Source organism: Adiantum capillus-veneris, chromosome 1 (genome assembly GCF_014529385.1).
Source record: "Adiantum capillus-veneris isolate H3 chromosome 1, ASM1452938v2, whole genome shotgun sequence".
Classification (NCBI taxonomy): Eukaryota; Viridiplantae; Streptophyta; class Polypodiopsida; order Polypodiales; family Pteridaceae; genus Adiantum; species Adiantum capillus-veneris.
The window spans coordinates 129,267,121-129,278,542 of NC_140931.1; the positions used below are offsets into that span (position 1 = coordinate 129,267,121).

At 41.7% G+C, this 11,422-nt stretch overlaps 1 protein-coding gene across 3 annotated transcripts in view; it reads right to left on the reverse strand.

The window, feature by feature from the left end:
• Positions 1–6,210, reverse strand: part of LOC147465548 (PX domain-containing protein EREL1-like) — a 33,183-nt gene extending 26,973 nt beyond the window's left edge. The window contains exons 1-8 of one of the 3 annotated variants that reach the window (XM_086520555.1): positions 5,980–6,210; positions 5,632–5,757; positions 4,655–4,759; positions 4,451–4,543; positions 4,250–4,358; positions 1,984–2,684; positions 1,725–1,889; positions 1,396–1,638 (exon numbers count right to left, since the gene is read on the reverse strand). In XM_086520555.1, the coding sequence (XP_086376681.1) occupies positions 1,396–1,638; positions 1,725–1,889; positions 1,984–2,684; positions 4,250–4,358; positions 4,451–4,543; positions 4,655–4,759; positions 5,632–5,757; positions 5,980–6,069 (1,632 nt within the window). In that variant the 5' untranslated portion in view covers positions 6,070–6,210. The remainder of the gene's footprint in view (positions 1–1,395; positions 1,639–1,724; positions 1,890–1,983; positions 2,685–4,249; positions 4,359–4,450; positions 4,544–4,654; positions 4,760–5,631; positions 5,758–5,979) is intronic. The other 2 variants (XM_086520551.1, XM_086520554.1) reach the window with 2 other exon arrangements.
• Positions 6,211–11,422: the final 5,212 nt, after the last annotated feature.

The window sequence follows — 11,422 nt, forward strand, 5'->3', positions numbered from 1 at the left end:
CCCCACTCTCTATGACGAGAGCGGTCTACTATTGATTGCACAAATCTCTACAATGCAATGGACTTGCCGACGATGTCAATGACGAAGAGGACGGCGACGAGACGGGCTGAAATCTGAAAACGCTAAGGGTTGAAATCTGCAAATCTTGTATCTGCTGAATTCTGACTCTATGTCAGTGACAACGGCAATGGTGACGATGAAACCACGACGCGCTGAAAACGCAGATGCTGAAATCTGCGTTTTCCGGGCTGAATCTGCAAACGCTCGTTGATCTGACCGTGCGGCGAGCATTTGCTACGGGAAGGTGAGACCTGCGAGGTTCGGGACTTCTACTACGGTGTCTTGATGCTGAAAACTAAAAACGCTAGTGCAACTTGTGGTCTTGCCGCAGAGAATCTACAAAACACTAGGCTGTCATGCTGATGCAAAAACGCTAGGGCTGATCTGGGTCCTTGATGCAAAAACGCTAGGCTTCTGTTGTTCTGCTACTGCCGGGGCTGATCTGCCACGGCTTGGTGATGGCTGAAAACGCTGGGCTTTTGCTGATGAAAAACGTCAGGCTTGCTGCCAGGAAGGTCTTGCTGAGAAGGTGCTGTTGAACAAGGTGTTCCTGCTGCCTCTTCTGCCAGAAACTGCTAGCGCTAGGTTTCTTATATATCCACTTGCAAAGTTTGCCCTACCTAGTTCCCAACAAAAGTCACTTAAAAATTATAAGTGAAAATTGGCTAAAACAGGGAAAATAGGTCTATGCACTGTAAAAATGCTCCTAATGGGTTCTAATGGTAATCTGATGGTCATGCTGTGTGCAACCACACGATATGCATCTACTAGTGTCTGGGCATGCACGGTCTGCGAACAGACTCACAAAAGTGTCAGAACACTTCCTAAGATGACTGAATTGAACTGAACCATTGCCATGAAGTAGCTTGTCCACGTACACATAGGGTTAGATGTGCGCGTGATAGGAAAGTGGGCAGTCTACATGAGGGAAAGCCATCATTAGAGACTTTATCGACAAATCACCTCCAAAACATGATACATGATGAAAGAAACATGGTTGTACATCTTTTTTCTTTTATTTTTTATGGAAAACATGGGTGATACGTGTTTGTAACAGTAAGCTCATGTCTGAGCTACTGAGGTTGTTTTATCCTATTTTCTTTTTTGCTAAGCTGGAAGACAATGTAAAAGGTCTACTTTGACCCATTGGTCAGTTTCGGCCTCCAATGGACGTTAATCTCTCTCTCTCTCTCTCTCTCTCTCTCTCTCTCTCTCTCTCTCTCTCTCTCTCTCTCTCTCTCTCTCTCTGTGTGTGTGTGTGTCTCCATATACCCACACACAGCTTCCATTTAAAGTTCCTGGTGTATATGTAGTCTGCAAGAAATGGTTGTGTACCTCTAGTTTTGCCTTATCTTTAAGAGCCACTTCTAAGTCCTCTTTAAGCTCAGGTTGAGACTTCCTCAATGTCTTGATCTCCCGAGCAAGTATCTTCATTTCATTTCTTGTCTTTATTTCAGCACCCTCCTTTTCTTTATGAAGATTTTGCAGCTTGCTCTTCAATTCCAGGATCTCCAGATTTGCCTTGTCTCTCTCCATTTCAACTACTTTCAGCTTCTCTTCAGCTAAGGCTCTGGCCTCCTAACAAGTTTACAAACCAGAAAACTATCAACAAAAGCACGTCAGTCTCATGAAATAATTAAATTGTGACTCCGGCAATTGAACACCTGTTGCTGACGGGTCTGCTCATCAGCATTAACCAGAGATGCTCGAGCTTCCGCTAGCTCCCATTGGAGGTTATTAATATTATCCTGCTCCATGGATAATGCTTGGTGGAGCGTTTCCTTGCTTTTTCTTCTGGTGCTATCCAGTTCCCCTTCAAGATCCCGCACCTACACAAACAAAAAGAAGCCATCAAACATATGAACAACTAGTGAATATCTTTCACTGGAAAAGTTTGTGTAATGGTATCATTAAGGAAAGGACCTTTGCTGATAGGAACTCCTTGACAATCGACTCCTGTGTCAGTCGCGTGGTCAAATCCTCCATGTCAGCTCTTGCATTGATCATCCTTCTGTTTAAATTTGCCAACAGTCTTCTTACATTTCCCCGCTGATCCATTGGTAGTGCTGCCTGGACACCCTTCAGCATTTCAGCATCAAAACTATTCAAGTTCTGACTTCTGCTATTTTCTAAAATATCCCATTGAGAGTTCTCTGAATGCCCATCACCAGTTGCCGCAAAAGAGATATCACTTCCTCGAGCAGAACTCATTTCACTAGCAATACTCTCAATTGAGAGCTTCCGCTCATGGCCACTTCTACCTTCCTCCACTACAGAACTAACAGGCCGTAACTTCTGCCCAAATGTTAACTTCGCATCCTTAAAAGAAAAATTTTCCTGCAAATCAGATGCATTTACTTTTATATCACTTTCAATAGCATCAAGCTCACGGTTGAGAAGCTCCTGTTGGCCAGTTCCTGTAGACTCCTCAAGATCATCTATCTCAAAATCTACACCAGCTTTGGAGGTCCCACTCAAAATCTCTGGAACATATAAATCACAGCTCGCATCACTTCCTTGCTCTGTTTCTGAAGTGACTGACGTGCCTGAGGAGGCACCTGTCATAAATCGTGGGTCACTAAATAGAGGAGTAGAAAGCTGTGCCTCCTTGATCATAGCCATAGCTGCAAACAAGCCAATATCACAGATAACTACACATTGCAATAGTGGCATCTAAAAGCTACACAAAAGTAAGTGTAGCAAATTGCTTATTGTTGCACTTTACAAAATGCCATTTGCAAAAGTTAGCAACAATCTAAAAGGAGCAGACACCCACATACTTGATGAGAATCAGCATTGTTGAAGAAAGAAGACAATACATAAGGCGAAGATATGCTTACCCACATTATGCAAAAACCGAAACACTTGAATTGAAACTTCAATACGCAACGGATGATCATTCCACAGTATGTGATTTAATTCTCCAAATCTCTCCAGTAAAATGACATTACAGTTATAGGGCCTCACTTGAGCCTAATGAGCACGTTTCCACTACTTGTATTACGCGGCTCAGTTAAAGTGCAGACCAGGAAGAAAGCTTATTGCAAATTCTTGAATACTTGTGTTGCATCACCTCCAATTGACAATGACTCAGCAGCCTATACTCACCCTATAATGTGTTCAGTAGAGACAAGGCCAATTGTAGTGCACTTCACAAAAAGAGATCTATCTGATAACCTATCCTTGAATTATTGATGCAGAACCTTTTGACAACTCTAAGTTCTCCTATTCATCATCAAAGAACCTAGAGGGGTTGCTCCGAGCTAAATTCCTGTAATACACTGTACACTGACATATATAATGAGTTCAATTTGCTGTTTTCCATTAGTTCAGTATTGTTCCACTGATTTTACTGCAATGTCAGGTGACTCGCCAGTCTCAACTTCTGCAACTCAGTGATACCAGAGACACCACTGGACAGGAGGTGAACCGTGAAAACTCTTATTTTTCACCTTCAATGCATTCCCAATGTTGCCTCGCTTCCAACGTAAAATTTAAGAAAGCAAGACATTCCAGACTTTCAGTACACTTTCCCCAACCATATCCAAATTCCGTGACCGTGATTTACTCTTACAAAAAGATTATACGCAACCTTTATCATTGGCATTCCATGACCATAATTTACACAAAAACCCACGAATGCCACCCATGGTTAAGGTCATGGGTTCAAAATGTAGACATCCTAAAAATTTCAACGTTCAAGCAGTATGTGGCACATACTTAGTCAGAAACAAAGGTTTTGTTAAGTGTACACCTGCACACCTGAAGTACTTAATTGACGTCCAATTCAAGAACCTATAACATTCACTCAGAAACCTGGTGCCAGCATATAGCATATGATTGTGCATTTTCTAAGTTCTGATCGTCCTTACTAAAGCCTTGCCAACCTAATTGATACTTGCTCATTGACCCAGTTATCTGGAAGCTTTTTACCATCTTTATGTTGCATTGGATATTGTAACTATTATACTTCTTCCTTTAACTCTTATTCCAAAAACAATTGCAATATCATGAACCAATTGGAAGGCAAAGAAAGCAGAATAAAGTATCTCGAAAACATGAAAATACAGAAGTGGGAACAGCTAAATCCTGAGGCACCCTTCTGACAATTACATATGTACACAATAAGCAGCCAAAGCCTTCCTCACTAAGAAAGCTGTATCCAAATTAGAGCCTTTTAAAGTGTTACCTGCCCTGGCCGATGCTTCCAACTCAAAAAATGCAGCAACAGGAGCACTACGAGAGATTTCAATATCGGCAAATAGTTTAGACAGCCAATCTACCAATGAAAGCCTTCTCTGCAAAAGAAAGAAAGAGAACAAGAAAATAAACCATCAGATCAGTAAAAAATGAAAACATAGACAGAGTCATCTAGCAGCTGCTATTATACCTCTTCAAGATAAGTGTCATTAGCCTTCATCCACAGCATAGAATTCTTTGGGGGAGCCAGAGGTAGACTTTTTTTGGGAAAAGCTTTTTTCAGCTGTCACCAAAGTACAGTAATATCACATCCCATGATCAGTACCAGGCATCCTATGCTCAGGATGTTACTTTATACCAAAATCCCAAACAATATGAAAAGTCGAACAGCTACCGAGGCATGAAGCTTCAAAAAATCGCTGAACCGTCTCAAAACTTTGCGTAAGGTGCTCACCCCTTGTGGAGACTGTATCCCAACTTGTACCCTATAAAACTGAAGCTGAGATGGTGTCAAAGTGAAATAGAAGATGCTAAAGTAAACAGAAATCAAAACAGAAAAGCTACTTGATTCAACAGGTAGTAATAAAGAGAGAAGCAAAGGAACGTTAATCTCCCTCCAACTTTCAGAAAATTCGTTTTGTACTGTTCTCCAAGGATAAGGTGAATACCTGATTAAATTATAGGACAAAGAAAAGAGATCGAAAAAACTGGTTCTTTATCGTTCGTAATTTTGTAGGAACTATTCACCAAAAATAAAGGGAAATTCCTGCTTAAACTATACAGAGAAGAGATCAAAAGAATTGGTCCTTAATGGTTTGTTGACTAGTTGAAAAGATATCCTGGCAAATATATATGCAATCTCATCCTGATAATTTTTCAATACCAGTGGGTGGATTCAGTCAGCTAATTGTCACACTCAAACACCTACTGTTTGTAAAACAACAGTCACTCTAGCATGATCATAAGCAAACCCACTGTGACCAGAGACTCGTCCTTGACTGGCAATATTCAGCACCTTTCTTATGTGTGAGCACAAACCAAAAACACCAAATTGCTCCATGGCGCATCAAATTTTAGTACCCTAAGAGAGAAAATAGCTTGACCAAAACTCAAGACTAAATATTTTGTATGTGGACAAGGCACACATTGTCACGATAGAGCACTCTTCTTGAGTTCCTTCAACACGACAAATAAGCATAGTGAACATGCACCAGAAACAATCAACAATGAACAGCAAAGATTGATGAGGACACTCACTATAGGTGCCAAAAAGAACAGGATTATGAGTCATGGTCATGGATGATCAACCATGATATCTGCAAATTACATTTCCTTTTCAAAACAAAGGCGATGAAATATCAAAGAGCTAACCACTATGGGGCTTGCAAGGTGGGTATCACCAGTCTTTGCATCTGAAAGCATGGTCCAAGAAGGGATCATCACACAGTAGCTCCATCCGGTTCGAGGATCATGAGGCCACGAAGTGTTTGGTCCGGTCTACAAGTAAAGCAGAACATTCAAACAGAACCCAAATTATCATTGCTTGCTCAGTAACCAGCTCATGCATCAGTGTGATTGGGTTCCATTTGATCCCATGAATCGCAAACAAGATTCAGCCATTCTTATAAAGGGGAAAAAAAAATTAAAATTCCTGCATCAAATGGCTCATTTGGATAGTATATCGGTGACATCTGCAGATGGTAAGGGTTTTTGATTTACCCATCGAGAAGGAGCGGGGCTGTAATCCATCCCGAGAGGAAGAGGGGAGGTCCCATCGTGGCGATGGCGAGTGAAACTCTTCCCCGCCATAGCCAGAACCTCTGCTAAAATCGATCTGCGTACAGCTTAAGGGAGCTAGCTATGGTGAAGGTCATATGATATCTCGTCATGCTTGGTTTTATTCGTTTGCTTTCAAACAAGCAGCGGTTTTTCATCCTTTTTGTCGAGGGATCGAGATGAAAGTTCAGATCTAGAGATACATTTATAAAGGGGAGAGAGGGGGGGGCGGGGGAGAGAGAGAGAGTGGGTCAAACTCGCATATGGTGGATAAATGTACAAAGATTTGGTGTGGGCTAGCTACATGAAAGTACATAAAAAAGTACCCACGAAGTGAGCTCTAAATCTATGGGTATGAAGCTATACGCTTGGGGAGTACCATTTGATACCAAAATGGCGGTGTAGTATATCAAATAAGGGTGTGCTATGGGAAGAAGAGTCCACAAAGTCTAGCACCAAGGTCTGAAATAGCCTATTTTTGTCTGATGTTCAATTTATCCAATCCCCCTCTAATGTATTCTCGTGGCCAGGAACTCAGGCATTCAAAGACACTGATGAGACAAACAATCTATGGCTATTGTAGTGTGACTCGTCGAGGACTTGTCTCAAAGTGGGGGGAGGAGTGCAGGAGTGGCTCTCTAGAGGAAGTTGGTGAGCTGATTCTATTGGCCGCTAATGCAAGGTGGGTGATTTGAGAGGTGACTCTATATCTCAGGTAAAAAGCAGCCTAGCTATCTGTGATCCCTTGACTCTATTGGCTCTCTTAGTGTGGGCTATGTTGTGAACAACGCAATGTGTCAGCTTTGTATGCTCTCAAAAGATGTACATTTGTATACATAATGCTCCTCAATTTCTACCTCACTACACATGCTTTGCAATTTCTCTCAACTCTAGGGAGATGTACAACTTGGTCACTCAAAATCTCTAATCCACATGATGCTACTATGCACTATTCAATTGTCACACATGGGCATTATGTAGCATGTATGTGCCCCTATAAACAGGCCTCCCTATGAATCCATCCTCCAAAATGGTGGACTCTTTAATATAACATCTTTAATGGAAGAGGTTGTGTGGATGTAATCCATATTGCTAATGTAGAGCTAGGGACTCGAATCCCCTCCCTCTCGTGAGAGGTGAATAAGGAGGGTAAGTCAAGGTCATACTCGAAGTGTGGTAGTTGATCCATATCTAGGCCATGTCTCGAGAACCACGAAGTCATCTGTGCATACCATGATCTCCTCTATTGTCTCGACGTCTCAAAAGGTCAGTATGAGAGTCTATCTTGTGGTATCTTTCTAATCGCCTAGATGAAGCAAGCTATCTAGAAATGGGACATCACCATGGGTGGCATAGCCAGCTTCATTTTGATGATATAATGCGAAGTTGAGGGACTGTTGATATGGATGATATGTTAAAGTATCATAACTTGAGGCATGTGCCATGAGTCTGGGTGTCCAATTGGTTGTTACATACATCATAACAGTTGTGGTTGGGTGTGTCAAAAAGCCATTGATCAAGGTTGCATAAACCCAAAGATGCTATTGTAGGCCCTCCAATGACTCATACAAAAACAACATCATCATCGTATAACTAAAGTGACAAGAGTACTTGCTAGATTTATGTCCTCAACCCCTTGGGTGGAAGACATACTTTGTTATACTTTCAACATAGAGGTCAAAAGAGTCAAAAGAGATTGGGCACCCTTGGTTCACACTAATATTGATAGTAGTGGGCTCAAATATGCCACCTAGAATCGTACTCAATTGGTCACCCCCTTGTAGAGGATGTACACATCCCACGTATCTTTGATGGCACACCAAGGGTCTAAGGCTATTAGAAGATTCATATAAGAAACTAGGGACAGTCATCACCACCCAACCATACTATATATAGGCCCTTAGCCTTCTAGCTCGTTAGCTATATATAGACCCCCGTACTGCATGTGTGTCCTGGCCCTACTCTTGGCTTCACATTACTCCCTTTTTGGAGAAGCATTTTCATCCTCAAAAACAAAAGTGGTGATATTATCTTAAGAACACAAATGTTTTCCACAGTCGCACCTCTCACAAGTCCAATTGTCCATTGAAACGATACACGGTTCAGTAGGAGGTCCAATGAAACCAAGAAGAACATCTTGATTGTCTACATTGTTGTCCCTTTGCAAACATTTGTGTAAAGGGCTTGTATCCAAAATAGTATGACTCTATTTATAACTCACTTGAGTATTTTAAACAAGTTACCACAACTAAGAGGTGACTAAACGAATGACCAGTTTTTAGACTTTCTAAAGGTGTTAGAACATGTAAGAATACCTCTTCTCCACTTTCTGTGAAAGTGACTTGCTGACATATTTCATTAGCACCAATTAAGTCCTTCCTCATCACTAGGCAAGCCCACCATAACTAGTGATCAAGGTTGAAAACCTAACATAAATATGAAGGGACTAAACCTAGTCGTAACATGCTTTGCATCATGATAAGCAAACTCCAATATAGAGAGGCAATCTTTCTAATTGGATTGCTTCTCACTAATGTACGCTCTTGGCATATCCTTTGGCACTATATTAACACTTGAAAGCTACCCATCCATCTCTAGATGATGATTGACAGTATCGTGTTGTGTTTCCCAACCGTTTACAGACAATCTTCCAGTGATGACTGGTAAATATGGGTTCACTATCACTCATAAAATTGTGGTGTGATCCATATAATCGATTGAGATTGTGAACGAACAACTTGGTTAAAGATTGGACTTGATTGGAATAAACTTACAAAATTTATGCAATCTCTCTACAAGCATCCATATCGATCCATAACCTAGTATGTTGGTTGGTAGAACCACAATAAACCCCATAGAGATATTGTACTTGTGGTACGAAAAGCTTCAAAAGCTATCAAGTTCACGAATTTACATGTCGTTCCAAATATGTATTTGCTAAACACTAGGGCCCATAACACCTAGTGTGCATGCATTTAGCAAAAACTTATCCGGACCTACATTTTCATGACTATACTTGCCAATGCTTATGATGCATGTTATGCTCATAGCATACATGGAAGAGAAGTAATAAAATGTGTAAATAGCTCTACAAAAAGAAACTACGTACTTCCCATTGCAAGTACTTGAAAGCCTTGCTAAAACATTTGGACCATGATAGAGTGTGAAAATGTTGGAATTAGGGTTGCAGAGAAACACACACAGATTGGAGAAGACGAAGGAAGCTCAAGGCACACAATAGAGAGTGTGTTACTTAGTGTGCAATGGAAAGATAGATAGCCCTAGAGTGATGGGCGTATATACAATGCTCGGAGGAAAAAACCTCCTAAAGAGGGAAAAAATGCCCCGGCGGTCCTAGTGTGTTTACACACATCACTACCACATGTATATGGTAACAAATCCCCCCTGGAGTGATGCGGTGAACGAGAGCTGGCACATGAGTAAAGGGAAGTGCCATGCCCTGAGGACAGGATCAGTCCACAAAGGGGAGTAAGCCCAAAGCTTTGCAGAAAACTTCAAGCTTCTCACGAGACAATGCCTTTGTGAAAAGATCTGCAAGGTTATCCTGTGTTGGCACATAAGCCAAGCTAATCTCTCCTGCTGAGAGCCTCTCCCTGACATAGTGGTAATGCACCTCAATGTGCTTTGTGCGAGCATGAAAAACTGGGTTCCTCGCAACTACCAATGCGCTCTGACTGTCGGTGTAGATAGTGTTGGCAGTGTCCTGTCCAACACCCAGATCAGCCATAAGGCGTCTGAGCCATACACACTCAACCGTAGCTGTGAAGACTGCCCTGTACACAGCCTCACAACTCGAAGTGGCCACAGTAGGTTGCTTCTTGCTCAACCATGATATACATGAACTTCCAAGCATGAAACAAAAACCTGATGTGGACACTCGCATGTCAAAACAACCAGCCCAATCTGAGTCCGAAAAAGCATGTAAGTCTGGCGGCAATGATCCCCCCTTGGGATAAAACAAGACAAGATGTAAAGTGCCTCTAAGGTAGCGGAAAATCCTCTTGACAGCCTGCCAATGCTTAGACCTTGGGCTATGCATAAATCTGCTGACCTGTGAGACTGCAAACTGAATATCTGGCCTCGTGTTGCATACATAAATGAGGCATCCAACAGCAGTTTGGTAAAGAGTGACATCATCAGGATCGCCAGCATCATGTAGACTCAATTTCAAACCTGTTTCCATGGGAGTGGCAATAGGTTTGCAATCCTCAAGTCCAAACTTACATAGCAATGTCTCTATGTAACTTTTTTGACACAAGGCAATACCACCATCACACTGCTTAAACTGTATACCCAAGTAATGATGCAACAACCCCAAATCTTTCATCTTGAAAGTAGCATTCAAATCAGCCTTAAATTCAGCAATATGTCTCTCATTTGGTCCAGTGATCAGCAAATCATCAACATAAAGAACCACAATGAGAAGTACATCACCCTCACGCTTTACATTTAATGTGGTTTCTGTTGGACTGTTACGAAAGCCTTGTTTGACCAAATGAGTGTCAGCTTTCTCATACCAAGCACGAGGAGATTGCTTCAACCCATACAAAGCCTTGTTACATTTGCACAGTTTGTCCTCTTGTCCTTTTATGACAAAACCGCGAGGCTGTGTTACATAAACTTCCTCAAATATGTCACCATTCAAGAAAGCAGTAACAATGTCTGATTGATGTACATCCCAACCAAAGTGAGCTGCCAATGCACATAGAAAACACACAGTAGTCATACAACAAGTGGGAGCAAAAGTCTCTTCATAATCTATGCCTTTTTGCTGTGCATAACCCTTTGCAACAAGTCGAGCCTTATGGCGATCGATCTCACCATCCAGCTTGCGTTTCAACTTGTAAACCCACTTCGTACCAATGGCCTTTTTGCTAGGAGGCAAATCACATAAAGTCCATGTGTCATTCTCTATAAGTGCATCATATTCTGATTGCATGGCAGCCATCCAATTTTTTGAATTCTGTGCTTCATCAAAAGACAGAGGCTCCTCAACATCATGCAAGCTAGACACAGCCAAAGCATAACAATCTGATGCATAAGATGCATGGCGAGAGCCTGAACGAGTACGACTAGACAAAGGTGCATCCAATTTACTGTCACGCAAAGTGTGCACCAGCCATTTTGGCATACCTCTAGCCTGCTCATTTTCAGCCCTTTCCTTATCAAGTACATCATGTACATCTGCATCAATAATAGGCTGATCTAAAACATTTTCAGAAACCCCCATAGGCTGTACATTTGCCTCATTGGAACTTACATTCGTATTTCCACCACTGAAAAGAGGCAACAAAGTGTCATAAATGTCCTGTGAGCTTACATTACTGTCTCTAGTACATGACAGCAAGGGCTGAACAGAATCTTC